The sequence below is a fragment of the Eumetopias jubatus genome, unplaced genomic scaffold (assembly GCF_037043125.1).
Source record: "Eumetopias jubatus isolate StellerSeaLion01/CBP00866 unplaced genomic scaffold, mEumJub1_p1.0 scaffold_2, whole genome shotgun sequence".
Lineage (NCBI taxonomy): Eukaryota > Metazoa > Chordata > Mammalia > Carnivora > Otariidae > Eumetopias > Eumetopias jubatus.
The window spans coordinates 139,441,152-139,459,610 of NW_028274808.1; the positions used below are offsets into that span (position 1 = coordinate 139,441,152).

General features: G+C 36.1%; 1 protein-coding gene across 3 annotated transcripts in view; it reads right to left on the minus strand.

The window, feature by feature from the left end:
* The window catches only part of BMP2K (BMP2 inducible kinase), a 136,784-nt gene that overhangs the window by 34,696 nt on the left and 83,629 nt on the right, over positions 1–18,459 (minus strand). For all 3 annotated transcript variants that reach the window (XM_028100760.2, XM_028100759.2, XM_088021141.1), the window contains exons 8-13: positions 13,986–14,089; positions 12,521–12,600; positions 7,626–7,786; positions 3,490–3,671; positions 2,314–2,412; positions 1,340–1,524 (exon numbers count right to left, since the gene is read on the minus strand). In XM_028100760.2, coding sequence (XP_027956561.2) covers positions 1,340–1,524; positions 2,314–2,412; positions 3,490–3,671; positions 7,626–7,786; positions 12,521–12,600; positions 13,986–14,089 — 811 coding nt within the window. The remainder of the gene's footprint in view (positions 1–1,339; positions 1,525–2,313; positions 2,413–3,489; positions 3,672–7,625; positions 7,787–12,520; positions 12,601–13,985; positions 14,090–18,459) is intronic.

Here is an 18,459-nt window from a genome sequence, read left to right on the forward strand (position 1 = left end):
GCTATTTTCTACATAATAAATAATTCATGGCATTTTAAGTGTCTATATAGTTTGGAGCCTGGAACCACTCGTTTTATGAAAGTTATCTAATAGGCCTCTTGGCTTTTAAGAGAAGGTGAGAGTCTAAAGATTTCTTAACTTAAGAACCCCTGGATACCTCTCCTTCAAACCAGCCTGGAAATACTAGAGTAGGCAAACAACAAATAATTTGGCAAATAGCAATCTGGATCTTTAAACCAGCTTCTGATCTTATGCCCTGCTCTGCACTTAGACATACTTGTCCTAATTCATGCCTCTAAATTTTTGATTTAGGAAAACACTTCAATAAATCCATTTGTTTCCTCCCTCCCTCCCTCCCTCCCTCCCTCTCTCCCTCCCTCCCCTTCTCTCTCTCTCACACACATACACACACAGGCTGGGAGGTGTACTACAGCAAACTGTATATTTTATCCCTCTCCTGACACGTTCAATGAATAAGTATGCTACTGATGTTGCTTTTTCTCATGCCTAACTCCTAACCAAAGCTTGCAGATACCTTTTCCCAGCTAATGTTCATATCCTGAAATAATATTGTATGAGAACTTCTTTAGTGTTCCCATAATCAAAGTTCTAATAGCTACTTTCTCCTACGTATCTCAAAATACTACGAAATATTCATAATGGTCAACAGATTTTTCATTACAAAATCCTTAAGCACTCCCCAATTCAAATCCGAGTTTGAGAAAATTTATACCACAGTTCTTTACTGTATGTAATGTTTTCAATATGAATTATCCATGAAAAATAACTCTACTAACAAAACATATCTAAATATCCAAAACATATTAGGCTATGGTTGCAATAAGCTTGCACTATCTTAAAAATGAACCAAATGACACATTACTATTTTTTGTACCTCTCTGAATTAGACCAAATTAGACAAACTTTATGAATAAATGTTATCAAATTAATTGAGAGTAATAATATGTAAGTAGACAAAATTAAATTAACTTGTCTACAAGGATTATTTTTTTAAACTACTAAAGTAACCCGTCAGGGTTTTGTTTCTATTTAAATTACAAAGAATGTCTTAACATATAAGCCACTCATTTCCTTAGCCTTAAATGCTGCTAGATATATTGCTAGGCCTCACCTACAAATAGCAATTAGCAGACCTAAATGATGGAAATGCAAGGAAGGACAGGGATGCTCAGGTCCAGGACAGAGGGGACTAGTGAGAGAAAAGGGAGGATTTTGCAAAAAGATGGGCTCTCAATTCAGGAGCCACTTAGTGACTCCACTCCACATTTACACCCACTTCCACAATCATTTCTTTCGCATTCACTGGAAAAATACTTGCCTATTGGCACTGTAAGAGGAGTCCACTGTGGTTCCAACCTGAGCTGGAAGTGATGAAGTATAGGAAACTAAGGCGGGCGGGAACTCTTGAGGGGAGGTAAGATACGCAGGTGAAGCCTGTTGCTGGGATTGCTGATGCTGAGCTAGCATTTGTTGCTGCAAGAAAGCCTGCTGGGACTGCTGCACCTGAAACAAGAAATGCCATTACACAAAACAGGGCCCAATGTCACTAAGGCACAGTCAGCATCACACCTATTTACTACGGTCTTTCCTTTTTACGCTGGCAGAAAAATCGGAAGCCTGAAGAACAATTTACATAGGAAGGAGCAGCTTACGACTAGAATGTCATAGCAAGATAAAAATAAGTCTATTTAAGAAGTTAACTGCATGTATTATGGTGATCATTTGCAAAATATACAATTATCAAATCATTACAGTTGTATCCCTGAAACCAACAGAATGTTATGTCAATTATACCTCAAAAAAAAAAAAAAAGTTGTGAAGTTAGGCTCACTTGACAGAATTCAAAAATCCTCCTTTGAATAGTTTAAGAAAAAGACAAGAGAGTAGCTTACAGTCACTAGTACAGCAGTTGCTATAAAAAAAAAAAAGGTCACGCTATTTTCTGAAGCAAATGCCAATTTCTCTTTGGGTTTCTTTTTTTTATTCAATAGATATGTGCCAAATGAAAGAGACGTATGACAAAAGACCATGGGAAAGAGATCATTTCCCTTACATTATGAGGTAAGAGAAAAATACCACCTATCAGTTACAAGGTACAAAATTCAGGTGTTACGGTTCAGACCAATGTCAAACTGCTTTAGAACACACCACTGGCTTTGTTAAAAATGTGTTAATTAACTGACCGGAGTTGAATTTGAGTAATTAAATTCTGAATAATACCATTCATACTGGGAATTCCAACACTGGAATGTATTCTCAGAGAGAAATATCTAGAAATCATGTAACACTTACCATTGTAGGATACTGTGATGCAGAAGGTTGGGGCTGATACATGGAATGCATTAAAAACTGTTGTTGAAGTATCTGTTGCTGCTGCATTGCCTGTTGATACTACAATGAAAAAACAAAGAAATTCATCAATATTATGCATGCTTTTTTGTGCCACAGTTTTTTTGGTTTGGGGGGGTTAGTACTGAGCTGACCATCATAACAATGACTTCAGTACTAGTAATACAAACACCAATGTAAAAGAACTATAGTCTGTAACTGACTATAACTTACATGTGCTTATTGGCGTTGGTTTGAAAATTATCAGTGAAACATAACAGAGTCAACTGAAACCATTCCCAGCACAGTTTAAGGACGCTTGGAAGAAAACTAAACCTAAACACATTTACCAGTTGATGAGAACCCCTGAAGTAACTTGTGTGCAGGACTCATAGTAAATTCCCAATCTCTTCTATCTCCCCTTCAATGACACCTTCCAGCAATCCAATGGCACCATCTACTTAACTATGTTCTGCTCTGGGTCTATTAGTCAAGACCAGAAGAGGGAGCCACCCATGAGTAGTGCCATGCGTTTACTAGGCTCAAAAACATTTCAGGAAATGATGCAAAGGCAATTGTGACAAGTCATTAAATTTAAAATAGTTTAATGAAACTAGAAATTTGCAGGTTCTGATAAGGCAAAGGACAGAAGACAACTTAAGGTCATGTTTTCATATGTCCCTTCCAACTCTAAATGCCACCCCTCCATACACATACACATACACACACACCCCAACCCAGGCAGAAAAAAAAACTAGAACAAAGACCCAAGATAGTGTTACTTCTAAAGCCTAAATATCACCTTTCCAACAATAACATTATTAATCTGTTTCTTAACTGAAAACATAACCTGAAAAAGATAACATTCATCATAAATTGCCATGTTTATTCATAATGCCCAATGACCGAACATTTCTTTGCTTCATAAAGCCATGATGCAACCTCTTTCAACAGAATATTCTTAAGAATCTCACAGAATGCAAGTAAAATACATATTCCTCCACAATACAGAAATTGGACAAATGTGTACTTGGATCTAGAGTTCAAGGTGCCTGTGATCTGACAGGGAGTTCCCTGACAGTCAACAGTCGCATGACTTTCACCACACTCCTTCCGTATCTAAAGTAACTGGAGAATGACCTGCTGCATACAGGCGTCCTGAAGTAGCTGCTGCTGCGGCGGGTGGCGATGCTGCAAGTGAAGTTGCTGCAATCTCCAGTCTCCCTGCTGTAGCTGCTGAAGTACTCGATGCTGCTGTGGAGGCTGCTGAGAGGGCCCCTGACCCAGTACAATCTCAGGGCCATTTCCAGGTCTCAGTGCTCCTAGAAGTGGTTCCCAGAAACGTATGTTAATATACTCAAGATTTCAACAAAATGGCTGGATTTCAAAACACTCGTTTCAATGATCATTAACCAAGGCAATTTTATCCTTACTTTATAACACAGAAACTTCTACATGCACATAGTCTGAAGGGACTATTTACTGTAATTTTAAGAACCCATGAAAGTTAATTTTGTCAGCCACAACTCTGAACAAGTCAACATCTTAGAAACGCTTCTTCTTTCCTACTTTATCTCTCCATGAACACACCAGGCAGGTCCTTTGTTTCTCGTTTCTCAACTACTGCACGCCCTGGCATGTGTCTTTGCCAATATGATTCTCTCTGTCTACACTGCCACCTGCCACCTACTGCAATTCTTCTTATCCTTCAAAGTTCAGCTCAAGTCTCTCTTCCTTGTTCCTTCATCTAACACCTCCACTCAGCTTATAACATTTCATTCTGCCTTGCACATATTGTCTTCATGGTCATTTCCTAATTAGGGCCCTTTGATGGATGGGACTTACTGATCTATTAAGGCCCCAAGGAATCTCTATTGTAACAGATGTTCAATAAACGCTATTGTAGTGAATCTATTAACACTGCCTCCTAGATGGATATTTATAAGCTTCATAAATTTTACCCAAGGCAAATCCTATGAATAAACTTTTGAAATTAATGAAAAAGAGACACACAATATCAGAAAGGAAATGCGATATACCATAATTTCTATATTCTCCTCCAATGAGTTACCATAAATTCAAGTGCAGCTATTTAATCCTATGGAGTAAAAGGAGGAGAGTGCAAGGAGGGAGAGAAGATTCTTTTTCACCAATATCTTCAAACCTCCCCAGGCCTCACATACAACACCTCTATGAAAACAGTTTTATAACTTCCTAATTCTAAGGAAATGCGTGTTCATTATAGTCTTGAAACATTTATAAAAATATACAGAAGAAAATTAAAACCGTAATTCTACCACACAGACATTACCACCATTAGCCTTTTAAGTGTCTTTCTTTCCACTTGGTAGAGTATTAAAATTAAAAGTTAAGTTCCCCGGCTATGTTCATCTTTTAGGACCCTGATGTTTAACTGTAGAACGCTTGTGGCTGGGGGTGAAGTGATCATCATGCAATAACTCATGTGGCTCACCTCTCACCTCACAAACTGTGACTCTGCTTTAGTGACATCAAGCTAAAAGGAGTGCCCTGGTTCTCAAGCCAAGGCCACAGAGCACCAGAGAAATCCCAAACATCATCATAATAATCCTACGTGAAAACAATGCTTTCAAGTATATCATTAAATCATCATACTATCATTCCCTGTTTTGCAAGTGATAAAACTAAGGCTCAGAGAAATTAAGTGAATTCACAGGGAAAGTTAAAGACATACTGGAAGAAAATATTTACAATATATATGGCAAAGAACTAATATTCAGAATACATAAATACAAAATCTTAAGGGCAATAAAAAATAAAAACAAAACAATCTCATAGAAAATTGCAAAAGATAATTCACAGAAGAAAACAAATGGCCAGTAAACATGAAACAGTAGTATTAATCAAGAACATTAAAATAAAAACAAAGATATTTCACCTATCAATAGGGAAACATTTTACAAAACCAATACTATCAGGTACTGGCAAGGATAAGAATCAAAGGACACTCACACTGTTGTTGATGGTGTAAATTTTTGAAATCTTTTTGGATGGCAATATGGCAGTATCTGACAAATGCTCTAACATGGAAATCAAGAGTCTGTTATAAGAATGTTCACCACAACAGTATTAATAATTGCAAATATTGGAAATAACCTAAATGGTTACATAAACTATGGTACATCTACACTGTGGAATATCATCTACCTATTAAAAACTACATGGTAGATTTATATGCACTAATGTGCAAAGCTCCCCTAGACATAAGAGTTAAAAAAATCAAGCGCAGAGAACTATGTATGGTATGAATCCATTTAGGTTAACACAACATAAGTGATTTGTATCTATCTATATGCATGCAAGAACATAAAAATGCTCCTGGGAAATGCATACTAACCTGCTGCTAGTTTACTCTGCAGAAAAAAATAATGGAGACTTTGACATTTTTCCCCCAAATACTACCATACTGTCTGAATATTTTAAAAGAATATATTCATGTGTCACTCCATGTATAATATTTAATGGGAGAAGAAATGTTAAAAGATGCACAAAGTAACAAGAATGTTACTTTTCCAACTTAAGTTGGAAGCATGATGAAAAGAAATGCAATCCCTGCCATGGGAGCAGGCCTGACCCTCACAGCTCCTAATAAACAACAATTTCACAGAACGCCCACATCAGAGAAGGCTTCCTGTGACCGTGGCGGATCAGGACAATAAGACTACTCCATAATCACATCTGAACACTGCCAAAATCAAGAACATTGTCCAAACCAAAACAATGACCAACCTCTCCCTGATATAACCTGGTTACTATGGCTGACTTCTACTTCTATACCAATTGAGGCTTTTGCTTCCCTCCTTCTAGAGAAGTAAGATTTATTAAGATACCTAATGATATCATATCCACTTCCTGGCAGCATTCAATCCAAGGTCCCACTTCCTTCAAGCTTCCCCCAAAACACCTAAAACAAGCCCAAATCCTTCAGTAAGTCTTTCAAACACCATCTTACTGAGACACTCCCACAGATCCCCATGAAATGTGAGGAATAAACCCAATTTGTTCAAACACAAGTATGTTCCTAGTGGTCTTTGGCTGGAGGGCATTAATACATGACAGAGACTAATAGGATCTCTAACCCAAAATGGTAGAAAGAAAAAAGAAGTACACTGAATGCTTACTACAGAACAGAATCTTCCCAGATATCACACACCTTGTCATGTATTTCTTGTAATAGGAAGAACGTGTTATTCTCATTTTACAGGAGAGAACAGTGAGGCTAAGAAATGGATACAAAAGGCTTCAACCCCCCTATTTTCCCTTTTCCATGGAATAATCCTCCATCTGGTATGCCTGATCATGACAGAAGTATGCAGCAATGCATCAGTTAAAATAAACACCCTCCCTGAGTATATACTTAATCGTAATAATAGTAGCTAATATTTAACATTTCTTAAGGACATACTTTGTGGCAAGGGATTATATTAAGCAGTTATTTAATCCTCACAGCAATCCTATCAAATAGGTACCAGAATTTTTATAACATACATTACTAAGAAATAGGAAAAACAGAACTCACATTCAGGTTCATGAGGCGCCAAGTGTGGGTTCTTAACCATTAGAGTATACCAATCGAAAACATCTTAATTGGAAACATTTTAACATGAAAGCAAAACAGCTATATCATGAAATAAAGTGCAAAACAGGGTTTTCTTGAGATGGACCTACAAATTATATCCCCAGACCCTTGAGAGGACAAGTTTATTATCTAATATTAGACAGATTTTCTTGGGGAATTTTTAAGTACTACACTGTACCATAATGCTTTGAAGATATTTTAGATTAGAAAAACAAATCTCAAAATCAGATGAGAAGACAGGTTTCTGCGCTGTAATCTCCACATGACCCAAGATAGACTCCTCCGCCAAGGCTCTAGATGCAGTGAAAAGACATACAACTTTTTAAGGATAGAGTTTCAACTTCCTCCTTTCCAACACAATACAGACTTTTCTACACTCTTGAACCTTATTACCAGCCTCAAACCCTACTAGTTGATGACTCCATGAATAAGCAAATTGGAAGTTTTTTGTACCATACTTTTATATTACCAGTAACTACTTTTGCTTACAACTTTAGGAAAACAGGAAGTTGGGTTTATCAGACATCAGTAGAAAATTTCTTCAAGTATTAAGTTATCTGCTTCACAACAGTGTCAATAATTTATACTCCTAGGAAATCAAGCCATAAAAGGTTTAAGTTAACTATAAAGGTGACAAGGTTGGCAGGGCTGTTATTACCTTTTGGTCTGTGGTTACCAAATTCACCAGGAGCAGGGACTTTAACAGGTGTTGCTGAACTCTGAATGGTCAGCACACTGGGAGTGGCGGTAGTAGAGTTGGCCTTTGGTCTTTGTCTTGGTGCAATTGAGGTTTCTGTTGGTCCAATGGTATCTGTTATTCTGCAACAGAAGAATGTATTTTATTCCAAATACTGGCATTATTTCTAATTCACTATTTGTCTATAAAGGTTCTATTTCAACAAATGCATTTTAATTATTATTGATGATCATATTAGTCCTCTTAGCTTCTTCCTGTCTCATTCTCAGGTATTAAATGTTTAATAAAGATAGGAAAGTAAATAAAATAAACCTAACCATTTTCCTTAAACCAGTATGCTACCATTCACAGTCTGTCGCTGAAGCTGATAGAAGATAAGGAGATGAAATAAAAGAAACAAACAGAAACCTTCTCATAAAGTCCTGGACAAAATCAGGAGACAATTCTCCAACCCAGTCAGAAAAATAAAAACAAGAAACAAAAAATAACAGTCTCCTTTAGCTTAGACTCTAGACTTAAGTAAGAAAAGACTGCCCTCCAGAGCTCACAAAACAAAAGGAGCCAAAACTTTCAGAGTGGAGCTACCTGCTCACATTCAACTTCTTGAATCTGTAACTATGCTTTACTTAGAACAATGAGTGGAAATTATATAACATTTTTCCCACTGGGACTTAAGTTTAGGCCACAGACAGGGATGGTCAAAGTGGTAAGCATAGTTTTGAAAGCAAGAACACTAAAAGACACATTTTCTTTTCTTTTATTCAAAAAAAAAAAAAAAAAGGCCAGGGAGAATCTTTAACTTATATATTTATCAACTTATTTTTTCTATAAATTCAGTACAAAAATTCAAATACTTTTTAATAGGGTCATATGTTCACTTTTCAACAGGACTGCCTAAAATTTACCAAGGTCCCTTAGCACCTTTTCAAATGATTTGGTATTTAAAAAGTTTGCATACATGATTTACCAAGTCCTTATCTGCTGCATTTGGAGAATGCCCTATATACAATAACTGTACAGATCTACAGGTTCTCTCTGATATCTGTACATACCACAAGAGGGAGCCCTCTTAACTACCTTTCTAAGAAAGAAAAGAACTGAAATTGAATCAGATTTTAGATAATAATAGAAATACACCGTATGTGTGCTGTTTTCTAAAAATAACATTTATGTTTTAGATGGGATGGGTTGTAGTACAAGTCTATGAAAACTGAAAAGGCAATAAAATTATGTATACATTTAATCAATTATATCTCATTTTAATGATAATCAAGTACTTACTGAGTTCAAATTATGGATATGACACTAAAACCAATGCTGTACTCCCTAAATTCAAGTAATCTGGGGACTGTATATCCTATACAATCTTTTTATCTGTCTATCCATTCTTTATTAAGTGGACAGTATAGGCCAGACCTCGCCCTGCCTTGTTACTGTTATAAATCACTCTATAGAGACTCACAACACACGAGCGTAGCAAACCTCTAAAAAGCATATTTAAAGTTCTACAGACTTTAGTGTAGTGTTTCCTAATGTATTTTCCAATACCAATGTCTATTATATGATTACTAATATCCAGCAAACACGGCACAATACCGTCTTCAGAGAATTTACAGTATACCCAGGAAGATATGATGTGCATTCATGAAAATACAATAAAATAAAAGACAGTAAAAATAGTCAGTGTCAAGCTAGTATTGTCAAGAGTTTCATAGAGGAGTATTCTAATTTGGCTACAAAGGCTCCAGGTAGGCACCGGAGGGTAAAAAATAAACACACTTTCATTAGACAGTAAAAAAGAAATTAAGCATTCTGTGTGAAGAAATGGGAAGAAAATGCCTGGGCAGATTAGGCAACATGAAGACACAAACTCAAGTGAAACAAAAGACTGAGTAATCACTGGTATCAACACTACTGTGCAGCCTCACCTGCCCTATTACAATAGACAAAGCTGTTTTCTCTGCTTCCTTCCTTGTCTTTCCTACTCCCTATCACCTGAACAATCTTCCTAAAACACAGACTCTCCTCTTAAAATACTTTAGTGTTTCCATCTGCCAGGACAGTAATTCTCAACCCTTCCATTTTCAGATACGAGTCACAAAAGTCTCCCATGTTTAACAGTCCCAAAAGCAGATGCAGGTTTCAGGGAGGTAGAAAGGAACTTTTAAGAAAGAAGTAAAACCAAAAATGTCACACAGTAAAGGCAGGGTCAATGGATAATATTCATAAAGCTCTACGACATGTAAATAATGATACTATTTAAAGATTTCTTCAATCACCCATCCCCTGTTAAGAAGCCTTTTACATGAAAAAAAAATAACTGATTTTTTAAATTAGGTTTTATTCACATTTAAATTTTTTCAAGTATTTTACTGATTCTATCAATAGAGTAAATTTACATTACTGACCAATAAGCACCAATGAACCTAATTTTTTAATGTAATGTACAGATTTAATATAGTATGAATAGCACTGAATTTTAGTTGCATTAACTATTTCATTTGCTTATAACTGTATAGCTAGGACTTCTGTCATGGTTGAAGAGATATTCAAAGCATCATTCTTGTTCAGTTGACTCATGCTTTTTAAAAAAAAATCTGTATCTACTTTCTTACAGATTTACTCATTGACAAAATAATTATTTAAAAAACTGCAGTAGGGGCGCCTGGGTGGCTCAGTCAGCTAAGTGACTAACTCTTGGTTTCCGCTCAGGTCATGATGATGTCACGGGTCTTGGGATGGAGCTGGAGCCGGCAGCATCTCTGAGCTTAGCAGGGCGTCTGCTTGAAAGAATCTCTCCCTCTGCCCACCCCCCCACGTTCGCGCTCTCTCTCTTAAATAAATAAATCTTTAAAAAATAAGTACAATTTTGGGCGCCTGGGTGGCTCAGTTGGTTAAGCAACTGCCTTCGGCTCAGGTCATGATCCTGGAGTCCCGGGATTGAGTCCCACATCAGGCTCCCTGCTCAGCAGGGAGTCTGCTTCTCCCTCTGACACTCTTCCCTCTCGTGCTCTCTGGCTCTCATTCTCTCTCTCTCAAATAAATAAATAAAATCTTTAAAAAATTAAAAAAATTAAAAATAAGTAAAATTTTAAAAGACCACAATAAAATTGAACTGACATGACCTATAAAAATTCATAACTGCCACTCAACTCTAACAGCAGTTGGTAACTACAGCTGCGTCATAAATAAGACAGTCCCTCATAACAGATTCCTACAAGTGAGATGTAACTTTATTCCTTCAGTCTTACTCGAGAGAGTATTTTAAAATTTAAGTGAATGAAGATAGTATTTTTAGAGTGATGGCACTATTTTTTTAAAAAAGTCATTCACAAATGATGTTTTAACAATTTATAAATAGCAAATTATTTATTATTATTATAACAACACATCTCACACAAAGTCCCAAATAGTAGAGCTGACTGCAAGGTTGAAAATTCACTGGCTTAAAGGCCAAAGTCCAAATTTCTCAGCATGACATATAAACCAAGTTGCTCATGACAGCATCTAGCTACCATTTCCCACCACTCCCGTTTATATCCCTTTATGCTTCAGCCTTGCACTTTCACAAAGTCCATTCTTCTTGCCTTAAGTGCCTGCCTGCTATGGTTTCACTCCCCATCACTCCAGGTGGCTATCTATTCATCCTTCAAGGAGGAGTTTAGCAAGCTGCAGCCCCAGGAAAAGGATGCTTTCTCAGCTCCCAGCTTTCCCTTCCTCCACTCTCAGAGTTGCCTGGTATCTATATCTGGTTGTAACTGTTTTCTCGTCTGTCTTCATTAGAATGTGAGGTCCCTGAGAATAAACACTGCTCCGAAAATTTTCTTTGTTTCTATATCTTGCATATAACAGGTATATAAACATATTTTATCTAGTTCATGTCAAATAAAATCTTTGCCTAAGTAAAATACAATACAAAAAAAAGCACTGAATGGAGCACCTGGGTGGCTCAGTTGGTTAAGCATCCGACTCTTGATTTTAGCTCAGGTCATGATCTCAGGGGTTGTGGGATCGAGCCCTGAGATGGGCTCTGTGCTCAGCAGGGAGTCTGTCTGAGATTTTGATTCTCCCTCTGCCACCCTTCGACCCCCGCAACTGGCGTGCTCATGCTCTCTCTCTCAAATAAATATATCTTTAAAAAAAAAAAAAAACTGTGACCAAGAAATCTCCCATGTAATATTATACCTGTATGATAATCTAAAATATAATCCTGTTTATTAACTTTTAAACCCAAAAATAGTATAAAAAAATCAAACATTAATTCAATCACTGATCAGATACACTTCACCTACATAATACATATCAAACTTATCAGTAGAGTAAATAACTATGAATAATTTAAAACATTTCTTTACCAGTCTTAAAAGAATTACAGTTATAACGATTCATTATAAATTATACATAGCAACACATATTCTAAATATGTATTAGAATACATAAAAGAGCTTATGAATTTAGAATACTCTAAAATAGTTGGCCATAAGAGTTATTTCTTTCCTTAAATTAAAAATCATACTAGCTATAAACGTAACACAAAAATTTCACAAATTAGAGTTACCATGTGATGAAATAATGACACCCCCCCAAAATGACCCAATGTAACATCACCAGTTGCATAATCACTTCTTAATTGCTGAGGGTGAGCATTCGAGTAAGACTGATGTCAAACCGCATACCTAATGCAAAAAAAGCTTATTTTATACTTGCTATCGAAGCTCCTCATCACATGCAATAAAGAACATACACTTTTTGTGTGTGAAAATGATATTTAATCAGTGACACTTGCTAGGATTAGAAACAAGAACTATACACGTTTTTAAAAATGTCTTTTCAAATCTCAGCATAGCTTTGCCTACCTGGCTTTTATTTGGCTTTTCCTAGAAGCTGCTTCACTAGCAGTCATCGGTTCAGGAAGAGTTGAAGGAACAGAAGAATTCTTGGAAGAAAAAAATAAAACTTTTCATTTTGGTTTTCATTTTAATTGCAAAAAGTTTTATTTAAACAGTATGGATATACTCTTAAAAAGTACTATCTATGAAATACTACTCTCACCTCAGATACCTACAACATGCTCACAGTATGTTTGCCAGATCTAATCTGCAAATATCACTGCATGCTACACAAATGTCACTTTCATATTCATGTTCCACAAAAACCCTTGGAAAAGAAACGGAACATCATCATATCCACTATACAAACAGGTAAATATCAGATAAAAAGAAGGATTATATTACACTTGTAAATCAATGACTATTTTCCAAATGACTTTGGAAAAAGAAGCAAACACCAAGCATTTGAGGAAAGTGTTGTTTCTACATATTGCAGATAATTTTCATGACACTGCTTGTAAAGGCTAGCAAGCAAGAGTAGAAGATCATCTGTTTATGCTTTCTATAATGTTTGTCTTATGGTAGGCACCCAAATACATACTTGCTGAATGAAAAGCTAAAAATCCATAGTCAAATGTCAAATAAACCCATTTCATTACTAGAATGTTAGAACTGCCTGACTTTCATCTTCGACAGAGCATATATTACACTGAGGCTTCAAAAAACAAAGAAATAGTACCAACTTCCTTATTTTTTTAGTCGGATGGACTAAGTTTTACACACCAAAAAGATCTATAAGAACAAGAGCCAGAATGATCTTTAAAAGTTGAGACTGGCTTAAAATCAGTGATGAACCCAGACCTTTATTAAAATTAGCAAAGATTGCCATACATAGTTAATCTGATATAGTTAGGTATACTATGCAGACAAAATAATTCAATAGTATTAGCTACTATCAACTTAACACCTTCCATGGATGAGGCACAGGATTTTACATTTATTATTTGTGATCCTCATAATTATTATTTTCACAGAAAAAGAAAGAGACATTAGGTAATTTCCCAAAATATACAAAATCAGTCACTGATAGAATTGAACCCAGGTCTCTCCACTTACAACACCTATGCTCTTTACACCAAAGGTAACCAGACTTTTTCAGTTTACCCAGTGCTTAGCGTCTCAGGAATTTTTCATGAGGTACCCTCCCAACTTAACAGTAGACCCAAACAACTTAAGAATAGGAGTTTGTGTTGAGAAAAAAAGATATCACTGTGTTTCCCTCAAAAAGGAAAAATATCCTGCAGCGCCCCAGGTCTGCTGTAGCTCCCAAGGGCACCTCAGCAGAGTTTGGCAACTGTGGCTTTTTATCAAAAATACTAACCCCAAACAGACTATCAGACCACTTGTCATGAAACAAGTAATTCTGAAAGTATATGTATCTACACATATGAAATGGGATTTTAAATTCATATCCTACTTGAAAACTACTTACATTGATGTTGGAAACTGGACAATCCTTTTTGGCAAATTTAAATGCAAAATAGGACACTTGAAATATGTCAGGTCTACGCTCTGGATCTGGTTCAAGCATGAACCCTGCAAGAAAGATTAAAATGTTAAGTTTCACCGAACACACAGAAGCTATTAAGGGGCACATTAAAAGAATAAAATGTATATATACTTTTTAACATTCTGAGATCAGTGATTCTAGTAAAGTTTGCTAATGGAACTTAAAGCATTAACCGAAGCTAAAAGCGGTCATGGAACAGCTCTGCACCAGAAATATAAATAAACAAATATAAATATTCTTCTCAGAAAGTGACACAAAACAGTGAGTTTAGTGAACACTGGGGAATTATTCAAGAAAGTTCCAAAGCCACAGTAGAGGTCCTTATTTTCATTATTATCTTAAATACCTCTATTAATTTTCAAATGATCTTGAATCACTGAGAAAAGACTAAGTTGTAAGCATTATATTTAACGAAGTAGTTCAGGGTTGACACTATAGTTTTCCAAAAAAATTCTTTCTTCCCATACTGATGCTAACAATATTCACCATAGTTCTTATTTCATGTTCAGAAGTATGAGTACAGTTTTATGCTTCTATTATAAACAGATTTCACACCACTCTTAAAACATTCCTTGAAATACCTGACCTTTTTTTCTAACCAAAATGATCTTTTTTTTCCTAATCAAATGACTGTTTCTTGGGTCACTTACAAATTCACAAGTTTACAAGAAGGCTGACATTTATACTCAATTCTACAGCTAGAAAGTTCATATTTTGTTAAGACATCTCCATGTTCTAACTCTGCTTCACTGATTAAGTTCTTATAATGTTCAAATCATTTTTTAAAGATTTATTTATTTTAGAGAGAGAGAGGGTGAGCAGGGGGAGGGGCAGAGGGAGAGAGAGAATCCTGAAACAGACTCTCCGCTGAGTGCGGAGCCCAACGTGGGGCTCAAACCCAGGACGACCCTGAGATCATGACCTGGGCCAAAACCAAGAGTTAGCCACTTAACCGACTGAGCCACCCAGGCATCCCTCAAATCATTTTTAAACCTATTTGGAATATAAAAATATAGCATCAATTAGGTAATATTCTGAAATTTGGTAATAAAATTATATACAGAAAGATCTAAGTATATAAGTATATAAGCATCAGACTCTTGATTTCGGCTCACATCATGATCTCAGGGTCCTGGGGTCAAGCGCCCCACATCAGCTCCATACTCAGCAGGGAGTCAGCTTGGGATTCTCTCTCTCCCTCTGCCCCTCCACCCATGCATGTGCACAACTCTCTCTCTCTCTCTCTCTAAAAATAAATAAATAAATCTTTTTTTTAAAAAAATACTCTGCATGTAACTTGACTTTATATACTTAAAATAGGTCACTTACAAAATTGATTTTTTATTATTTTGTGACCATTGTTAGATGTAAATAACCAAAAACATTTATTCGTTTGTATTCAACCTCATTCCAGAGAAGATCCAGGAATCTACAAAGTTTATTTTATCCTCCAAAATCATATTTGATCTTGACACCAACAAATACTAAATGTTTTAAAAGTACAACAGTACATGATATAGAAATAAATTCAATAAATGAGAGTGAGAGAGAGAGAGCAGAGTGAGAGAGAGAGCACGAGCAGGGAGGCAGAGGGAGAGAGAGAAGCAGGCTCCACACCGAGCAGGGAGCCCAATGTGGGGGTTCGATCCCAGGACCCTGGGATCATGACCTGAACCAAAGGCAGATACTTAACCCAATGAGCCACCCAGGTGCCCCAAAACGATAAGATTTTAAGTATATGAGAAAATTAGTACTAAAAGAAAAGTAATGGCTAAAAGCCCTTGCCCCCTCCCCCCAAAAAACAGGATAATGATGTCAGTGAAGAAACTGTATATGATTTGGTCCTATAAACATAAGCCCAAAAATTTAGCTCTCTACTTTCTAGTCGGCAACACAAATATAGCAACATGATCCATTACAAGAATCACAGTATCCTTAGCACAAAAACAAACCAGGTGTTAAGAAAAAGCACTATTCCTAATACTGACAGCAAAGAGTAAATTCTCCTTTGAGTCTTTCTAAAAAGGTTCTTACAGAATGAACAATATCCTTAAGAAATTTCAATGAGTGACAATGGGTCATTCCTTCTGAGATGACCAGTGACATAACACCTAAATGCAATTCAGTAGAAGAAATTCTGTAAGAGAACAGTATGACACAAGAATATACTTTTCTGGCCTGATTTAATTTAGGAAAAGCTTTTTAAGTATCTAAAGTGGAAAAGAATGATCCTTCAGGCAATCCTATATATTTTTTTCTTTCATAGTAATGAAAAGCTTAATTAAGGGGCAATAAATTTGAGATTTTATGTTCTTTAACCAGTATCTTTATAGGTAATTCTATCTCTCAAATTAAGCACAGCACAACATCCCCTAATGGTTAGGTAACCAAGCTGTGGGTAAAAGTGATATCATCTTGAACCCGAAGAAAAGGACCTCTAACTCCCAGGCTTATGTTTCCATGTGGGACTACATCTGCTAAAGCCAGTCTAGTTTGCCTAACTGTACTGATCCCATTTATGGAACATAAAATCAGTTTAAAAGGTCACAACTATCATTTATTTTAATAGAATATAAAATTTTAATAGAATATAAAATATTAAGAGTGCATTATTATGGTAAGTATAAGCAATGTGTCACAAAACTTGTTTTGTGTGTGTGTGCGTGCGTGCACATGCACGTCCACTAGGTCATAACTAAAATATTTTTTACTATGGACCACAAACAGTTTGAAAACCACTGTACTAGTGACCTCTTTCTATTACTATAACTCATTCCTCTCCAAGAAGAAAACAGTGATTTGTCTGTTAGACTAGAATAAAGAAATAAGCACCCACATGCATCAATCTCTGATACTCTTTCTTTCAGAACAATTCTCCAGACATAAACATTCTCTCTGAAACCATGTTTGGTAAATGGCCTGCTTCTGTAGAGGAAGTCTATGGCTTTCCAGCATTGCCTATGACTAGGTCTAAGTAAATCTGGGGACTCAACAGGCCCATTTGCCTTCAGATATAAATTTCATTCTGCAATTTGCTTTATTAAGTATTAATGTTGACACTTTTAGCTGATGAGCTCCTGTGTCCCTCTGATTTGGTTCTAATTCAAAGTATGAGGAGGCTGAAATCCATAGGTAGAACATGTCTACATTTTCATCTCTGAATATTTTTATATTGGATACTATCAGCCATTAAAAAAGAAAAAGGAAAGAACTCAATAAGGCACCTTTAAGCATTTAATAGTATTATTTCCCAAACTGTCCAGGAGGACTGTACATTGCAAAATGTAGTCCCCAATAACTAAATGATACAATCTGGAGTACAGAGGTATCAGCTCTAATCCAGCTAAACACTGAGGCATATCCACCAAGAGTGACAACTTCAGTTTTTAAGTAGTTTGCCCATTTTTTCTCATAATAATTAAACCTCAAGTCTAGTGTTTTATTAACTCCTACTTCAAAGACAATAAAACCACATCATCTACAAAAATATGTTCCTGAAGGAATGGATTAAGAAATACATGTGTCTAGTTCATCCAAAAGTGTTTAAATTCATTAAAAAAAAAAAGGCAGAGAAGCTAGAATACACCCTTGTTTACTCAACTTAAAGTGAACATGTGATTCATCATGAGACATTCCCACTGACCTTGATTCTACTAAAAATATAAGATCAACTTTTAAAACACTAGCCACATAGAAATGAAAGGCTATTTCTCTGCTCCTAATTGTGTGAATCTTTCTATTGACACAAACACCACTTATATAACCAAAGAACACAAAAGAGTCTTAGCACTGAAGGTAGTGTATGATTAAACTACCACAGTTTTTCCAACTCAGATATCAGACATATCTGATTAAAAAACACTTGCGGGGCACCTGGGTGGCTCAGTCTGCCTTCCGCTCAGGTCATGACCTCAGGGTGCTGGGATCAAGCCCAGCATTGGGCTCCCTGCTCAGCAGAGAATCTGCTTCTCCCTCTCCCTCCCACCTACCCACCCCTGCTTGTGCACACATGCTCTTTGTCTCAAACAAAATCTTCTAAAAAAATAAAAATAAAAACATTTGCCCAAGGCAGCTGAAATAGTTATGTTTATAACTAATTGTATAGGAAAGTACAACATCCACACATATTCCAACAAAAAGAGCTGCTAAAGGAGCTGCTGCTGCTGTAGCAGTGATCAAGTTAAATTATGGTTTTGCTAAGGACTTAAGCCAAAAATTAAATAAAGTGGTTCCCATTCAAGTTATACAAAATGATAGATCCATGCCTGGGCCTAAGTAAAAGTTAAACCAGCCTCTCTGATAGCTCAACAAATTTAATAGGAAAATACTTTAGACACAAGTCTCAAAAGAATTTTTCTGCTTAAAATTTTATTAAATTGTTTTCCTTTCATAAAGA